Source organism: Bactrocera neohumeralis, chromosome 6 (genome assembly GCF_024586455.1).
Source record: "Bactrocera neohumeralis isolate Rockhampton chromosome 6, APGP_CSIRO_Bneo_wtdbg2-racon-allhic-juicebox.fasta_v2, whole genome shotgun sequence".
NCBI lineage: Eukaryota > Metazoa > Arthropoda > Insecta > Diptera > Tephritidae > Bactrocera > Bactrocera neohumeralis.
Genome location: NC_065923.1, coordinates 27,682,703 through 27,702,094, shown reverse-complemented (window position 1 = coordinate 27,702,094; position 19,392 = coordinate 27,682,703). Strand labels below are relative to the sequence as shown.

The 19,392-nt window shown below is 36.0% G+C and overlaps 2 protein-coding genes across 2 annotated transcripts; both read right to left on the bottom strand.

Annotated features, from left to right (window-relative positions):
* Positions 1-3,515: 3,515 nt before the first annotated feature.
* On the bottom strand, positions 3,516-6,581 carry LOC126763618 (protein ERGIC-53). Its single transcript, XM_050481291.1, has 5 exons — positions 6,347-6,581; positions 5,285-6,009; positions 4,652-5,142; positions 4,465-4,581; positions 3,516-4,387 (listed from the first exon to the last, which is right to left on the bottom strand). Exons 1-5 carry the CDS (start codon positions 6,564-6,566, stop codon positions 4,351-4,353), a joined length of 1,590 nt encoding a protein of 529 aa, XP_050337248.1. The 5' UTR covers positions 6,567-6,581; the 3' UTR covers positions 3,516-4,350.
* Positions 6,582-8,108: 1,527 nt separating this feature from the next.
* LOC126763617 (zinc transporter foi) lies at positions 8,109-14,497 on the bottom strand. Its single transcript, XM_050481290.1, has 6 exons — positions 13,910-14,497; positions 13,508-13,844; positions 12,550-12,719; positions 11,686-12,478; positions 10,043-10,311; positions 8,109-9,971 (listed from the first exon to the last, which is right to left on the bottom strand). The coding sequence occupies exons 1-6, from the start codon at positions 14,486-14,488 to the stop codon at positions 9,810-9,812; spliced, it is 2,310 nt and encodes a 769-aa protein (XP_050337247.1). The 5' UTR covers positions 14,489-14,497; the 3' UTR covers positions 8,109-9,809.
* Between the last annotated feature and the right edge of the window lie 4,895 nt (positions 14,498-19,392).

Sequence of the window (19,392 nt, the reverse complement as noted above, 5' to 3'; positions counted from 1 at the left end):
AGTAATGTTGCGCTTGTTGAATGTAGAGTCCTCAGTTACGTTGTCAAGAATCTCACACAAGAAGCAAGCGGAACGAATTCTATCAAAGCTTTCAAAAGGTTCAATCACCGGTCCTATAAACTTGACTCACCAAATTCGATTTTAATTTTTTTTGTACCATCTGATCAAATTTGACTCGGACTGGTCCATTTAGATTGGTACAACAAGAATCTTTTATCTTTTGGTACAAGTTAAGCATTCATACTCTTGATTCCCAAAACATTAATTGATTCGATGCATCAGAGATGTTGAGATCCTCTGCTACCTCTCTGCTGCCAACACAACGATTTTTAAGCAATGTTTTATTAAAGTTGTCCGGTCATTCCAGGTCCCTCCTTCCTCTTATGTTTTTTAAAATCACTTTCGTGCAATATTAGCTCCGACTAACATGTTATTTTTAGACATGCTCTTTACGCCATATAGAAAAACCCCTTATGTGGGTACTGTTGTTAGTTACTTGCTAACCTTATGAGATCATCCGAATGTAAGACCGCCACTTAAAAATGAAAATGTTCTCGAGCCGAATTAACAACAGCGCGCCAGTCGTTTCTTCTTTTCACTATTTGGCGCACAATCGAGATACCAAGTGCAGCCAGATTCTTCTCCACCTGATCTCTTCAATGGAGTGGAGGTCTTCCTCTGCTTCCATCAGAGGGTACTAAATCGAAAACTTTCAAAGCTGGAGTGTTCTCTTCCATCCGCATTTACCTAGCCGGCGGAGTCACTGTCTCTTGATTCGCTAAACTATGTCAATGTCGCCGTATATCTCGTACAGCTCATTGTTCCATCGACTGCGGTACTCGCGTTACCAGTACGCAAAGGATTATAAATCTTCCGCAAAACCTTACTCTCGAACACTCTTAAGGCCAACTCATCATGCCTCCGCACCATATAGCAGAACGGAAATGATGAGGGACTTGTACAGTACTTTTCACTTCTTTAGCTCTGCATTTCGTTTATTTTCTCCAACAATATATTGAAGGAGTCACCCAATAGGAATTTTTCTTGTCTGAAACCTCTCTTGGTATCGAAATGCTCGGAGAAATCTTTTCCGATCTTGACGGCGCTTTTGATGTTGTTCATCGTCAAAGTACATAGCCGTATCGTAGACAACTCGTGTGGAACGGAGTCACGGCAAAAAAGAGAAAGCTTCAGCAGAGCAACTCCCATATATTCGATTTAAGGGTTCGCTGAAGTCTAATTGCAGCGTCTGTTCACCAGGGGTGCGGTTGCGAGCGGGTGTCGGTCTTGAAACAAGCGGCTCGCTTTAAAAATGTGTATACAACTTTACATTACTCGCCTAGCGTGATTGTGCGCTGGGTTTGGAAGCCACCACGTAGAAACCACTCCACCAATGAAAAAGAAACGGCAGTCTCGGATGTTAATATGTTAATGTTTTAGGTGACTTTAATATACACCACGATCTTTAGAGTTCGAAGCGAGCTTAGTTGACAGAAGAAATAGACCATTCTACATTCTATAAATATTGTACCATAAACCTACGGCATACGCTAATTCTCGCATCAATCCAATAATTTCGACCAATAAGCCATTTTCCATTTCTCTAGCTATAAGTAGTGTATGATGCTATCCAGTTCGTTCATCCTGGAAGATTAGCGGATATTCGCGAACAAAATGCGACGACTTGACCCAGGTCAATTCCAAGAGGTAAGAAACCCCGACTCAGAGATACCTTAACTGTTATATCACCATAAAAGGGCGATATATGAACACTATCGGAAGATCGAAGGTTTGGCGACCAATTTTATTTCGAAACGCCATCCTCATTGTAGTTCGGGTCCCTTAGCTAAGTTTCTTGAATTTCGTCAATAAAAAGTTGTCATGTCGCCTGGTATATCAAAAAGCTTGAGGACTTGTTACTTTCGACAAATTGAGCATGACTGATAACTAATGCCATGCAAGAAATCGCCCCTAATATAATACGACAAATTGAGCATCGTAAAATCGTAAAATTATAAAAAAAACAAGTGTAAAAATTTATAATTTTACGATTTTACGATGCTTGACGACAGGTTGTGAATTGAACATATATGTATGAGCCGTCCACAGTCGCCCGTCGTACTTTCAGGTAAAAACTCTAAAGGTAAAATATTAAACTAGGATAATTGCAGCCAAGACTTCTCACCAGCCAGTGATAATTGGAATCACCTCAAATGCTGATGATTGCACGCTGAAGGCGGTAGGAATCAATATCCAATGAAACCCACAGTGAAACTATTATCAACCGCACTAAGAAGGGCAGACCTTATAATATTATACAAGAACCTCGTAATATTATACTTGGAGTAGATAGTTAGCTAATAAATGACCACGACTGTGTGGAGACCCTAAGTCGCAACGACTCACACAGCTCCAGCACATTAATGAATTCCAATATGCCATACTGCTAGATGCTATTGAGGCGATGTGATCCCTATTTGGAAATATGTATCCAAGGTCCTTAATACTGCGCCTAAAAGTGCAGACTACTGTGCACTTTATCAGCCGGCGTTCGGGAAAATCATGATACATCATACATAAGTACAAGATACATAAGTCACATCTGCTTACTGTACTCGTAGACGAAATTGTTTGGACTTTTCTACAATAACAGATCAATTGCAATTTTGTTGATAATGTTGACCTCTTGAAATTATTGGAATGATATTAAAAATACTCTTCCCTAATATTTAAGTTAGAGACCTTGGCCCGGTTATCTAGACCCTGTTTGTGGCTTAAGTTAATTCTCATAAAACTAATCGAATAGAAGGCTGGAGTCGGGAGAAGATGAGTTGATTTTATATGGCATTTATAAGGCATAGTGTATTTGATTTGTCAGGATCGATTTAAGATAAGTATGATTTTAACTACAGTACCAGAACGGATTACTCTGAATTCGCAAGGCCACTTTGCCCAGCTCCGTTCACACGGCAGTCTGATCTGCATAACCAGAGCAATATTGCTGGGTTGACGGTCCCCGGTCGAATAAAAATCCAGATTTGTTCCGGTTAAGCTGAACCGACTGTCATGGGAACGTGAGCACATTAAAACACATAATTTTGAATGGAAAACTAAAGTTCAATGTCTTTTTACGAATAAAAGTCCGGGTCTGTATCGATTATGTGGACAAGAATAAATGACTTTCAAGATAACGCTGCCGCGTTGACGATCTTCCGGATAACTATAATTATAGTTTAATTGTCGAATAAAATCTGGACACATGCCCATTATGTAGAACCGACGGTCTGTCGAAAAAATAAACTCTTTTTTTAATCTCAAAAATATATACATATACATATAAATATCCGCTTAAATTTTAAACAATTGTCTCATTACTTTTTTTTTCTTTTAATTCCCATAATATCCTTTTTAGGCTCTCACACTACATAATAAAATTTTATATTCTCAAGAAACCAGACATTAAAAGAAAAAATAAATTTAAGAAAATAATTTTGCATAAAAATGCCAAACAAACATTTATAATTTTTTTTATAGATTTTATTATAAAATTTCATTGAAAAACGCAATTTAAATCAAAATTCAATGTACATAATCAACTTAACATACATCAGTGGGAAAGTCTGTTTGACTTTCAGTATCCCATCAGACTGGAATGGTCATATCTGTAAATCAACATTTACGACATCAAAATAAATTAAGTAAGTTTCTGCACAATTCTGGCAAAACACGGAAGTTGGAAAAGGCCGATAGTGAGAGGAAAGATTTGAAAATATAAGGGAGAAAGAGATAGAAATCACGTTGAATTAATAATTATTAAAAATGTTAGCCTTTTAACGTTCACATAAAATTATGTATGTACTTAATTATATCGTTAACGGACAAAGAGAACATAACACAAAATATTAAACTGCAATGAGAGCGCAGCAAAGAAATGCAATGTTGTATATTTCTTTAAATAACTGTTAAATACACAACACATTGATACGACACATTCGATACAAACTCATTCCAGTTTGAACATTTTCAGTGTTAATGATATTTTTCACAATTCATTTACTATTTGTTTTAAATTTTTATCTACTCCTTTTTAGACATATTTTTTAATTTTACACTTTTTTCGTTTTGTTTTGTTCTCTTGGTATACAAATTGTTCATGGAAATTCTCGGAAAATGTTGCTAACATTCTGGAGCTGCTTTATCTTACGCACAATGTAAAGCAACATTTCATTTTAGTTAAAACGAATTGATTGGGACATGTGTAATAAAAACGATTTGCATGCAGAAAAAAATACAAATTCCACATAAATCATTGTAATTTTCTATAGTGATTAGGTTGTTCATGAATTTGGTTTAGTAGAACTTCTTCGCTTGAGCTTCACTGCGACTCCTAAATGAAATAATGAATTAATTATAGTGGTTAATTATTTGTATAAATAATAAGTAAACAAATTAAACTGTACTCACTTGAAAAATTGGTATAAAAACACAAGTATCAGTTGCACAACAGTCACGGCTAGGAACAAAGTTACGCCAACACAGTTACCTGTTGGACAACCCGTTTGCGCCTGTGGCGAGCCAAGTCTACAATTAAACGAAAAAAACAATAAACAATAACAAACTTGTTTACATTTATATAAAATATGACACTCACTTCTGTCCAACATGCGCCATGCCCTGTTTCACCTGATTCATGCCGTCTCGCATCTCAGCGATGACCGATTGTATATCGTAGCCGGCTGCTTGCACTTGTGCTGTGGGCGCACGTTGTTGATTTTGTACGATTGTGTCGGCGCGTATTTGAATTTCACCGATTAGCGTACGTATCTCACGCGCTGTCGCCAATAAGGCATTTTGATTTGCAACCATAAGATCAACTTCAGGTCGTGTGATTGTACCGCTAATTGTGCCCGTGGCAACAGGTGGCACACCGGCACCTGGCGCAGCACCTACTTGTTGTACCGGCGCACCAGCACTTCTCGATACCAGCGATAGTGTGTTTTCTTGGCGTCCTATTACCTCATCTACTTTGCGTGAAAGATCGCGCAATTGCTCGAATATCTGACTTTGTCCCTGGAATATTTGACGCAATTCACGTTGATTTTCCGATTCGAAGAATTCTTCCCACTCATCATCGTCTTTAACCTAAAATGAAAATATTAAAAAAAAAATTAAATTTGTTTGCGTTTTTCAAAATGAGTTAAATTTTGTAAAAAAAGAGAGAAAAATTCAAAAGTCGCACGGAAAAAATAGCAAACACAGCAAATTCAAATCATTGTTGCCGTACCTCATCAGGATGCTCCTTCTTATACTCCTGCTTTTGTTTCTCCAACTTTTCTTGATATTCCTTATATTCCTGTGTCAGCTTTTCAGAGTTCTCTGGAACTTTTACCGGGTCTGATGGGACTTGACCGGGCGGATGCAATGACGTTGTCAAGAAATGGAAGACATCATGATCATCAGCCAAACCTCCAGTCGCCGCGGAAAGACCAAAGTAACCATTTTTGGGTAATTGCACACCGTCCGTGCGAAGACACATTTCATAATCCTCATTATTGTTCGTCATACCATTGTGGAAAAATACAGTTAATACATTGTTATAGTATTCAATGCGTGCGCGTGTTGGGAACGGTTTGTTGCGGAAGTCACGCAAACAGCCAGATAATAGCTGTGTGGTGCCATCGTTCGAATGATCAAACTGTTTCGTACCATCGTTCACCACAGCCATAATATAAGGATTATTATGTTTATTGTCGTTATCGAAGGAATCAAAAAATAGGCCCAAGCCATTCCACCGATCCGAAGAACCAAAAACAGCACCATTATAATCGCCTTTTTGTGTGGTATACCAGAAAGCCAGACCGTCAGCACCAATACGCCCGCGACCGGATACTCGGAAGACTATCTCCACCTCCCACCAATCGAAGTTCGTTGGCGACTTTGTCCAGATGGCACCCTTTTGTGAACGCAATGACGGCGCCACTCGTACACTCTCCGCACTCGCAATTGCATCTGTAAATTATTTTCTTAATAAATTTGTACATCGAAAATTATAAAAACAGTGTCTATTTAAGGGGTTCCAAGACCATATTTTTGGAAAATGCGTTTAGCAGTTGGAAACGTAAGTGTCCTACAAGTTTTGAGGAGCAGACGGACGACAATATTGAGTGCCACTCTGTCATTAAGCATGCTCCATTGCACTCACACTTAAGCGAATAGCAGCAAACACAGCTGAGACAGCAGAACATCTGACGTGTCGCCCCACTTGTCAAACGCGTTTGCTCCACTGCCAACAGTGGTTTTTTTTGTGCGAATCAAGCTGTCACTTCATTTTTGTTAGTGTACTTACTGCCTCCGTACTCCCAGAAGGGCACAGTGCCGTCTTTCTGCGCTAAATATGGCGGCTTAAAGGAATATTTGTACTCGAAACGCCGATGCACACCGGCCAGATGATTATTCACGTTCGCTTGGACATGTTGTTGTTCCCCTAGGATTAGCAGAATCACCACAATTGGGAGAAATCTGCAAGAGCGCAGTAATCCGGTAACCAACATCTTTATTTGACACATACACTATTTTCTTTTTGTTTCGCTTGAAGTTGGCTGCTCTTGCCAAAGTCAATTCAAGTGTTGAAAAGCGCTGTATAATTCAATTGGACACTAATTGAAGGCGATTTTGTTTGGTATTATATGCGTTAATCTGTATGCTCTGAGCGAGTTTACTTGTAACCGTTATATAACAAATATTTAAAATTTAATACTTGTGTTGAAAATATCATTTATACGTTTTATAGAAATACAATTGTAAAAATTGTTTGTATACAATAGGTTGAAGTTATCTAAGCTGAGGAAGATTCTACGGTCCTGGGCTTATGGACAAGTCTTCACTAACACCTCTTCATTATGCTTGATTTGCCTGTCACCCATACCGATATCTATATATATTTAGCTTTGTGGAGTCCATTTTCGCCCCTCTAAATTTTAAAAGCAAATGAGTTAGAGTACCTAGCATATGATCAAACACAACAAATCTTCCAAAAATGCCTCCAATTATACATACATACAAATATGTAGTGTGTTGTTGTTGTAACGGATATCCAAATACCTCTTGGAGGAAGGTAATGTAGTGGTCAGATAGATTTTGCAACGGTAGGTCCAAGAAACGAGTTATCTCAACCGAGCCGGGTCTTACTATTTACCCATGGTAAACTTTCTAGATCAATTGGAAGCATAGGAAAGGGGTGTTTGCTGATGATGGTGATTCGGCAATCTAACCCTGTTTGAATCGGTAAGTGCTGTAGTGTACCTGTAATCTTTTGATTTCCTTTCCAGAAGCAGTATATGAACCTCTCAGGAGCGTTTCATAGAGTTTAGTTCATGGAGTTTATTACAGGGAAGTAGTCGTGGTTGTAATGCCGTTGTTCAATTCGAAGCTGCTTGTACATACTTAAATTCTGTCCGAAGAGAAGTTCCTTAATATATTGAAAATCAATTCATTTATTTATCTTCTGCTTGTACATTTAACATATTGTGTACTTGCCTTCCATGCAGGTGAGAATATACATATGTATGTATGTAAGAATACTGTTTATTAGCTTAATTAGGTAACTCCTTAGGAAGTCTCGTGTGTTTTCAAGTTTTGTAGAAAACATTTATTTGTAATTTTTGCCGTGTTTACTAGTTTCAAATGTTATAATATGCATTTACATATATGTATGCATATGTTTGTAAGTATGTAGGTATGTATTTAGTTGAATATTATTGCACGAGTTATGTATTTTGCAAATCTACGCTTTTAAAGGTAAACATCACAAATTTTATTCGTTACTTTTCGTTTTTCATTCTTTGAATTTCACAGTTACAGTTAGGAAATCCATTGCATTTTATTTATTTTTTCTTTTCTTTTCAATGTTGAAAGTAAGTTTATTGTTGAAATAAATTTAAATATTTTAAGTGTTGTGCTTGGAAAAATGTCAATAATAGGTGTGTTCCCAAACAACAAAGTGGCACAAATAATTAAACATGTGTTCGGAAAAAACAAAGTAGTACAAACAACTAATATAATATTTGCTGAAATAATAATAATAAAATTACAAAATAAAACACGTGAAATCTCTAAATTAGGAAATTATAATTAATTTTTATTAAATATTTTACGCCTAAGTGAGCTGCCATATTGCTTGATTGTATACCAAAATGTTTTTGTGTGTTTTTCGTTCTCTTTAAATATATTAACGTCGCAATATATACGCATCTAGGCTAATTATAATTCCAACTTAACTAACATTATTACAAATACTTAATCAGCAATGAACTGAGAAATGAATTAAGTACAAAATTAATATGACAAAAATTTTTTATACTACAATAAAGTAATTATGAAGTGGTGTATGAAGTTTTATAAGAAATGCGTGCGTGCTATTCTCACTAAACAAAAAAAAGAAAATAAATACAAAACTTTTGTATAAAACATTCACAACGCTGATAGCAGTTTTGAAATTTTGTAAAAAAAAATGCAATTTACACTACACTCGCCCATACTACAAAAGTGGGGTTATGTTAATAATTTTTTAGGTGTGTTTTATATATTACTATAATATATGTGTTAAACTTAGGCAGCGTGTACTACGGTATAATATACTATGAGTGTTGTATAACATTGTGTTGTTGTCGTACATATCAACTTATGAAAAAATACAATTAACATTAATGTTTGCATTAAATATATCTATATATAAGTAAGTATGTGTATAGCATGTATGTATACACTTAAATATAGCACTGTATGCAGTGGCTACAAGTAATTTATTTTTTTTTGGTTTGTATATTTCTTCTCTGCTCAGCTTATTACAACATTCCATAGGCATTACTTTGTAGTTGTATAAAAAAGTATATAAATTGTAAGAAATAGTGAATTTCATGCTGCAGCTTATAGTTGAAAAAACTTTCAAATTCAATTGCGCGCCTGCATTATAGCTAATGACAACGCTTAGGACAGACATATATGTAAGTGTGTGTGTAAAAGTGATTTCAACGATAGCAATAATTTCGTGTGCAAATGCAAATACAAAATTTTGCGCTTAGAAAAAAACAATATCCAAAAAAATATGTATGTATATATAATACATAAGTATATAGTATATATCTATTGACATCTACAATTGTATATGCCCACATATACATATATATAGATGCATGTGTGTAGTTATATATATAATTATGCATACATAAATAATGCAGCACCATAATTTTGTTTGTTTGTTTGTTTTTTTTGTTGTTCGCTTTAGCATATCTTAGTTATAGCGTGAAGAAAAATAGAAAAATATTAAATTCCACAGTTTACATTTCAATTGATTTTACTCAACGACTTTCTCATGCGCTTAAGACTACAATTATTCACTTGCTTTGATGACATTATCAGCTATAAAAAGTAATAATAATAAAATATGATTCATTTATATTATGTACGACAAAGTCTCGTAGCATAATAATCACTTTCGTGCGAGAAATCTACACAATTCATTTCAATCCAATTCAAACTCTTCTTCGCTTTATGCGAAAAATGCACTAAGCAATCGCCCAGTACAGCAGGAATACGCGGCATTTAAAGAAATATAATGTGCACGCAACATTTTACGTGCGAGCCGAGCTTAAATATGTGTCAACGAACGCAGTTGCAGAGCTTTTCTCATTTCGCTCTTCGCATTCAATGTGCGGAGTAGCAAATGGTGTAGGCATTTTTAGTGTGGCTGGTGGGTTAATTCTTTATTTACTATTAGATATCTGCTTTCAGCCAATTATAAGTAGACGCCACTAATGTTTGTGTGTGCCTGTCGTTGTAGTCGAAGAGAAGACGCTTAAGAGATCACCCTCGTATAATGCAATTAGCAGCATTATGGCAACACCAGTGCACATGCCAAGTATTTGCAATAAGAATTGCTCCAGTGTCTTGTGTGCCGACGACAATTCGGGCATCTGTGGAGAAATTATAGCACAAATTATAGCATAGACTATAAAAAAACATGTGATATTTTCATGACACTTACCATATCGACAAGCGCTATGTAGATGAAGAGCCCGGCGGCTACAGCGAACATCCATTGCGCTACATTTGGCGATTGTCCAAAAATAATACCGATTATCATGCCCAAAAAGCTGAGCACGCTCGTCAATAAATTGTAATACACTGCTGTCTTGATGGACATGCCCGCTTTGATGAGTATTGCGAAATCGCCCAGTTCGTGTGGCAGTTCATGACAAAATACAGCTAGCGATGTGGAGAAGCCGCCGGCAATGTTTTCAGCGAAAGCGGCGCCTGTAAGGGGAAGGTGATATATATTATAGGTAACTTCAATGTATGAAATTGTTTTCTTGGTTTTTATTATTTATTTATTATTTTTTTAAATGAAATAATTCGTTTCGTATACAGCCGAATCAATAAAAACAGAAGAGATATATTTTTTTGGTTTTTCTAAACTTTAACAAAACAAAAGTTGGGAAATTATATTTTCTAGACATTTTATTTATTTCATATTATTTGGTATCTAAGCAGTAAAAAAGTTTTTTTTTTGGTATATACATATGTATATTAAAAAAAAATTGTGCGCTTGAAAAATTATCAAAGTTCCAAGAAGTAGTAGAGGTGAATTTTAGGGTTGCTTCTTTTTGAAGTGTAGTACAAATCTTTAATTTTTTTTATCAATGGCATTGAAAATCGGCGAAAAATTATTTTCGTTTTTTTTATAAAAAAATTTAATATTATTATATCAATATTGATTTTCGAAGAATCGCAGCAAATATTTTGACGTGATAATTATTTATTAAAAATTAGGCTTCTTTTTCGATATTAAGTTGAAATAGCGCGAAAAAAATATATATTAAGCAAATAATAATAATTATTTTTAGGTATGAAAGGGTTAATTCACATTCAGAAAAAAATTTACGAGATATAAAATTTCAATTTTTCACTTAAAATTTGAGGTTATGTAAATTATTTTCCTCACATTTTCGTTACTTTTATTTTCAATGTGTTTCATACTATATAATTTTTCGGTTTTAATATTATCGACCCTGGATTATTAGATAGAATAAGTATTTATTTAGTTAGCCAAAGCAAACGATTTTATTTTACATTTCGCCTCCTTAAAAAATATCACCAGTTTATGGCAATTTAACCCAATTTTTGCCAACATGATGTCACTGTGTGACGGTTATAAAGTACAACGAATATTTTATGACATTTCTTTAAAAATTTTAAATTATTATTTTGTTTCTTATGAATTTATAAACAGCTGCCTGTGTCATTACTAGAAACCTTTACAGCTTAAGTTTGCAAAAATTTGAATATTGAGTATTTTGTAAATGAGTATCTACGATGTTGATATATTTCAGTACAATTTAATTGCTCTGACATAAGTTTAGAGCAAGAATCTAATAATAATGCAATGAATGCAACCATGTGTGCGGTGAAAACCGTGCATTCCAGTCAGATTATTAATTTATATGCAAATAAATATATACAGAAATATGTCGGTGGTGGTACGCAACGCACCCATAAAAAATCTATTTAACTTTGAAAAAAGGCGTTTGTACTTGCATATTTAAACCTTACGTACTGCATTCCAGGCACACCGCTTTAAAATATATGGAAATTGTGTGTGATAATGATAGTGAAAACGTTCGTACATACCTATTGCCATGCCGTCGGTGAAGTTATGCAAGCCATCACCCATGATAATCATCCAGACAACAGCACTTAACGATTCCGGTGGCGAGTGTACGTGTCCGTGCTTATGACTATGCCCGTGATGCGATGACTCGTGCTCACGTAATATCACAGTTGGAACGGAATCGCTGACTAACGAATGTTCTTTGGCATTGCCATTGGTAGCCACCGTCGGATTGTAGACCAAAGCGTGACTATGGCCATCACCAGCACCACCACCAACACCACTCATTGAATTGCCATCTAAATCGGTTGAAATCGTATTGCTGTCGGGCAGGTGTATGTGTTGATGCTGTGGCTGTGCATGCTGATGATCTTGATGATTGTGATGCCACACAGGTATTAGGGATTGCGCGACCGCATCGTTGTCTTCGGCGTCTGCTTTGCCATTACGCTTGCGCTCCACATTATTACTAACGCCCATCAGTTCACCCGACAAATCCGATATATTATTCAGTTTTGAGCCTGGCAAATGCATATCGTTCTTTGTATCCATAGCGATCTCATCGTAGCAATAAGGATATGAACTGTACTTGGATTTGCAAAGTTTATCGCCAGCAACCGAGTTGTTAACCGAAGAGTCGGGATCACGTACGACTTTGGCGCGCGATTGCTGTGTTGTATCACTTTTGGCTATACGTTTGCGCCACTCCGAGATCATTGTGAGACCATGCTCGGTCATATAGAAGAAAACAATGCCGCTCATGCAGCCGAGACCTTTAAGTATCATATTTTGCTCGCTCTGACCAGCTAAAGACTGAAAGAAGAGTTCGTATATTTTTTGTCATATAAAGTGAGCAATATTAACAGTTATTGCGGGGTACTTACATGTGGCAGTAAATGCAACAAAGCATCACCAGTCATGGTGCCAACAGCCAGTGCCACCAAATATTGTATAATGTACTTGTAATAGCGCGAATCCATAAAGGGTATGATTGCTACGCCGACAAGTCCCAAAATGCCACAGGCGAAAACGGAAATAAATGCGTATACCCAGACTGAAATGATTTATGTGAGAGTTAATAAAGTTATATGTGCAAGTTTTCACTCAGAAATTGGATCTTCAATAAAAGAGTTGGATTGTACGATAATTGAGGTTAGAAACACAGTGAAGCAAAGAGTATATTAAAGTTTATAAACAGAGAACTGATAAATTACAATCGCGTAACATGGTTTTTTTAAGCTTGCCCTTCGCACACATTTGTGATAAACCAATTAGCTGAAAATCATATAAATTACTATAATAAAAATAATAAAATTACCTTCTAAACGAGTTTTCCTTAAGTTTTAGTAACTCAAAATGATATTGAGGACAAATCTTGGTAAATTTAGTGAATTTATCTCCAATGGAGCAAGAAAATCTTTGTTGAGTCTAGTAGGTATACATATGGTGAAGAGGAGAGGTTCGGCCGTTCCCACGACAGTCGGATCCACGTAACCGGAACGGACCCGGATTTTTTATCCGGTCAAGGGCTGTCAACTCGACAGAGTTCTGTCGCTACAACAAAAACAATAGGTGGGGTTTTTTCAAAGGGTGTTGGGGCTTCTGTGGAACCGAACTTAAAATTTTTTGCCATCAATTAATTTCTATAGTTTTACAAACTACCGCGTTCCCACGACAGTCAAGTCTACGTAACCGGAACGGACCCGGAGTTTTTCCGGTCAAGGACTGTCAACTCGGCAGAATTCTGCCGTTACAACAGCTGGATGTAAGAATATTTAAAACACTTGTCTAACCTCACTTTTTCATTAAACCAAGCACACTCTAAAACGAACTTTTACTCACCATAAACCATATCCTCCTTGGCTTCATATTCACCCGCTTCGTATGCCTCAACATGCTCCAGTATCGAGGGATCTATGCAGCCGGCGCGATCACCAGCCAGTGGTGAAGCCATTTGGTACAACAATACTGGACACAGATGCAGCATATCCTCTTTGCTAATCGTATAATTTGCCGTGTGTTCATGTAACACTTTAAACTTTGGTTGATGTTGGTGCGCCTGGGCACAATCCGTTGCATCGGATTCATTGCAATTTACGGCGCGTTCGACATGCGGGTGTGTGTGTTCAATTACTTTATGTGGCTGGACATGGTAGACTAGTGCGGCGTCGCTAACACACTGCAAAGTGGTTGAGAGGAGGGTGTGGGTGAGTACCGGGAGCAGAAGAAAGGTTAAATACTTACAGTGCCATTACTGGACGCCTCCGCCGCAGGATGCTGTAAACGTTGCGCGGTTTGTTCTTGCTGCTGTTTTTGTTGTTGTGTTGCACTTGCGCCATCTATCAGCTGATTCAAGCCGAGCTTTTTCAGTATGTGCTGAAACTCGTCCACCGTCAATGTGCCATCAGCCCTATGTCCATACTCGACAAATATGCGCTGCAGGAATTCCGCTGTGATCTCAGGTTGATGCAAGGTGCTGGTGGTCGTCGTCGACTCCTCACCGTGCGCATGTCCAGCATGGCGTTTTCTTCGATGTGGTTTATTACTATGTATGTGGCTCGTTGTTTCAATGTCAAGTTCATCAGCATCACCAGCAACATCGTTAACTGCACGTTTGCGTGTGTTGGCAGTCAGCGGGTCCACGCCGAAGCGTAAAGCGTCACGTCGCTCGTGCACGCGCGCATTTAACTGTTGATATTCGAAATGTGGCGGCGGATATGCGGCAGCATTCGCCACATAATCATTTATGACATGCTCCTGGCAGGGTATACGATCGGCGCACAGTAGGCACACAACGCAAACGGCCATTATGTGGCGTGCCATCGTGTTGCTTCGCTTCGCCGCTGCTAATGTGTTTGATAATTTATTATTGCAAAATTAAGTGTTTCAGGGAATACGTTTCAAAGCGTTGTGAGAAACACGTCTGCGCACAGCACAGATGTGACTACACTTTTTGTATTGTTGCACCACAAAACACACACACACGCCGGCACACACACTCACGGCCTTCACTTTTCATAAATTGGTGTGTGTTTGTTTGTGTGTGTGAAAGTATATGTATATGTATGTAGTAGGTATGCTTTTATAATTCGAATTTAACTTAAATTTAAATTTTTTAAAGCCGAGTTTGCCGCATTTCGACCCGCATGACCACTTGTTGTTATCTGCAATCGGAAAGAAAAAGTCACGGTATTAATATAAACAAATTTGGTAGTGCAAAAGTGTATTTATTTAAGTAGCTAAGTAAAAAAAAAAAACTAAAAAAATTAAATAAAAAGAAAATTAAAAAAAATTAAAATAACAAAAAGTTCTTTTGTGCTGTAGCGCTTTTGCTTATGCGCGTGTCAGCTTCTCAAATCTTTCGCCGCGTATAATCGCATCCCACTTGGGGAGCATGCTCTCAACACTACCATAAATGAACCGACAACTTTGGTCACTCACTCAACACTGATTTCCTTATTCAAAACAATTAATACGAAACCTACACAGCAAACCGGCGATAGTTTTCGGTACGTGTGTCTGTATGTGCAATTACACTTGAATACTTGTAGTTATATATATAGGTATATGTATATGTACTTATAAGTACATTATGTATACCTTAGAACATATGTGCGCTGATTGCTTTTGAGTTATTGCCTTAAACAGACTCTTTTGCCAAGAAGCTTTGATGATAAAAAAATCAATTTATTTGCAGTTGTTGGAGTGCAGCTGAACTGCTGCGCAATGCGAAATATATTTTTGATGACTCCGATTGAAGCAGCGTGGTTGTTATAATTTTTATTTCTTACTAGGGCTAGTGTTTTTCAGCCAACTCGGTTCAGCCGTTCTTGAGTTATAAATTCCATAACTAACCCTACTTTATTTTAAACACACTTATGCACAAAATAATAGGTTTATTTTGTATTTAATAACTTTGTAGTATTTGCAACATAACTAAAGTTTTAAAAATCTTTCATTCAGAATTTTTTTTCAAAATAAGATATATCATTGTCAAAATATTAAGTGTAAAATATTTTTTTCTCAATAAAAAAAAAAAAAAAAAAAGTTATCCTTTATTCGGTCCGTGGGTTTTTAATAACCTGTATATTCTCCGTGATTTTTCATAAGTTTTCCAGGTCAATTCGGCATCGATTGAATTAATTTTTGGCAGGTTTCCAATGGGGTAGCATCCTAATGTTGTTTTGCCTTCCACCTCAATTGCCCCTTATTTGGAAATGAATGGGTTGCTAATCTCTTCATATCGTTATCCACAAGTTCCAAATAGGGTTGAGAACAGAGTATTGACAGGTCACATTTGCAGCTCTGAACTACTCAGATACCAACCTCGATGTATGTATGTTTAGGGTCTTTATCTGGTTGATATCACCATCTCAGCGGCATGTTTACTTCAACATGTCTCTGTACTCAAATGCGGTCATTGTATTCTTTATCCAAAATAAAAGGTGATAATTATGCTTTTTGACTGTGTTATAGAAAATTTAATATTTGTTATCGACGTGTTTATTTCAATCTCTAAATAACGAATTGTAACAGCTGATTAGATCTGTTCCTTTTCAATTGTGATATTATTGAGACTGTCATATACTGAATTGCAAAACCTCACTTACTCAAACGCAAACTTATCAAAATAATAACCAAGTCTCTCGCCTTCATCGTAAAAATGAAACGTTATCAAAAAACCTAACTTTTACAACAGATACATAACGAAATAGAGTTTCATTTCTTATATGTAAGACTAATTAGGCGTGTTAGGTACTCAAGCTTTCAATAGGTCTGTAAACTAACAACCTCTTACGAGCAGAAAAGCGTAAATTACTTATTGGGGAATATTAAAGTAAGGAAGAGCGTTAACTTCGGCTGCACTGAAGCTATAATACCCTCCACAGTTGCATCTCTTACAGCCAAAGAATATTTATATAAAAACATCTTCATTTTGAGTGTGTTCGTTCAGTTAGTATGGCAACTACATCTTATAGTGGTCCGATCTGAACATATGTATATATAATATGTTCGGAGATTATAGCATTTCCTTTAGCAATAATCCGTATTAAATAACGTGAAGATATCTTGTCAAATAAAAAAGCTTTCCATACAAAGACTTTATTTGAACGTTCAGTTTGTATGGCACCTACATACATCTTATAGTGGTCCGATATCGACGGTTCCGATAAATGAGCAGCTTCTTGCCAAGAAAAGCACGTGAGGAAAATTTCAATAAATCAATCTACCTATCTGGAATATTAATAATTATATTAGTAACAGTTTTTGAATCAAAATATTTAATTTGGTCAATTGGCAGTGAGTTCACTGTACTTCTGTACATTAATTATCGTTTATGTTAAAAATTGGTGAAAACACAGTCGATACATAAATTATGTTTAATTGACCCCCAATCAAATGTTTCTAAGGTTATTGCAAAACTAAAAATATATGCATATATTGAAAATAAAAGTAAATTCTCTACATATTTGCACGGCCTTAATTGAACGAATTATGGAGGTACCAGAGAGTCGGCTAATTGACTTCCTAGTTAATTGAATTTTTTTCAATTTGTTATACCTTAAACAAGTTGAGTCAAGTAGAGTTTGCCACGAAGTTTGTAAGGCTGAGAAAGAAACTTCGGAGACTTTATAAAATGTATACATTGTGACAAAAAAGCACCCGGAAATTGTAATTAAGAGAGATCGCTGAAGACAAGCCTCGTTCTAGACGATCTTCGATCTCTTCAACTGATGGAAATATTTAAAAAGGGTTAGAGAGATGGCAGAAGAGCTCGACATCTCTCGCGCGTGCGTTCGAATGATTTTGGTAGATATTTTCATTCATGGATAGCATTATAACTACCGATGTGCAGCCGAGCCGATTGCGTCATGTGTATGTGTGTACTCGTATACGTCAACTAGTCTCTCAGTTTTTGAGATATCGATTTGAAGTTTTGCTTACGTCTTTTTCTCTTTCTCTTTTCAAGAAAATGCTCATTTGTCCGAACTGCCAAATAGAAACTGATCGGTCACAACTAATCCATATATATATTATACTGTCCTCCATCAAACGTTTTCCGAACTTAAAAATAGCATAAACAACAGTAGTTTCAGGAAATGTGGCCTCACAGAGAAAAACTAAAAATAAAACATTTTTCCACATTTTCTCTCCACTTTTCGAGTTATCGATATATGTATCTATCGTCTACGTCAGACAAAAGACACCAGAACGTTATCAGCTGACAAATTTAGCATGGGTAACGGTATAATAATAACATAATTAAAATATTATCAGATTCATTGGCTTCAGACGCGATAATGAATCGTGGCAACTCAAAATAGAATCAAGCCCATAATGCATGACTTTGTACTGTTTCATTCACTAACTCAAAAGCAAAATCGAATCGCGTCATTAGGCTGACTCCATTTATTCATTTGAAGTTTCGATTTATTTTTGTTTTTTGTAGTAAAAAAAAATTAAAATATAAAGAATTATCCAGATTAGTTTATATCATTGAGTAAAAAAAAATAAATAAATAAAAAATATACGAGCTGGCCAACCGTCCTCATAATTAAGCCCACAGATTAGTTTATATCATTGAGTAAAAAAAAATAAATAAATAAAAACTATACGAGCTGGCCAACCGTCCTTATAATTAAGCCCACATACTGTACACAGTTTATGTAATGCAACAATTATAAGCCGTTTCGAATCAAAGTATTACTAATTGATGTGCGGAAGTGATCTTCTATTGACAATCCACTTTTGTTACGAAAAATAAGCCAACTGCCGTCTATCAATTCAAAAGCAGAGTTTATTTTGTTGACGTCAGGTAATTTTCACAATTCAAATGATGATTGGATTAATTGAGGCACTCAAACAAATGATTATAATCACATGCGCTTCATTCGCATAATATATTTGTGTCGATAAAAAAAAAAAAAAAACAACATAAAAACAAAAAAAAGTACAAAAAACATATAAAAAACAACAACAAACAAATATGGTAAAGTAGTAGCTAATATCTTATCAAACAAAGTAACGGTAAAATACGAATTACAAGCACTATTATATTACAAAATTAAAATAAACAAATGGCTAACATTTAGCGCCGTTTTCTCAACGTCTGGTTAGCAGCCATATTTCAGTTAAGTTCTAGTTAACTTAACCAAGACTCCTTTCGGTAAATGGGATAGTAAAATGTTCAAGTATGGATATATTTTTTGGTTGTTATTGTTACGATTATTTTTGGTCGTCAAAACCTGCTGGAATTCAGATCGCTAGGAATTGAAATACTTAAAATTTTGGAGATACAAAATTTTTTTAATTCTGGAATTCCGCTAAGAAGACTATCGACCGTATTCTGACTGAAGAGAATAATGATATTTTAGCTTTTTTTGGTTTTACTTATTCTACAACGTCGGTGGCATTGGACTTACTATTAGGCCCGGAAATTGGAAATAGTCAACTAGATAAAGAACTAAATAGTAAACTAACTCATGTAAGTCTCACTGAGGTGATATATTTCCTTATCATATTCCCCTACTATATAGCCATACGAACTGACCGATCAAAATCAAGTGCGTGTATGGAAAACTTTTTTATTTGGAAAGATATCTTCCCTAAATTTGGTATAGATTATTATCCAACACAGCGCTTTGATCTCTGAACAAATTGTTAAGATCGGACCACTATAGCATATACATAGCTGCCGTACAAACTGACCGATCAAAATGAAGTGC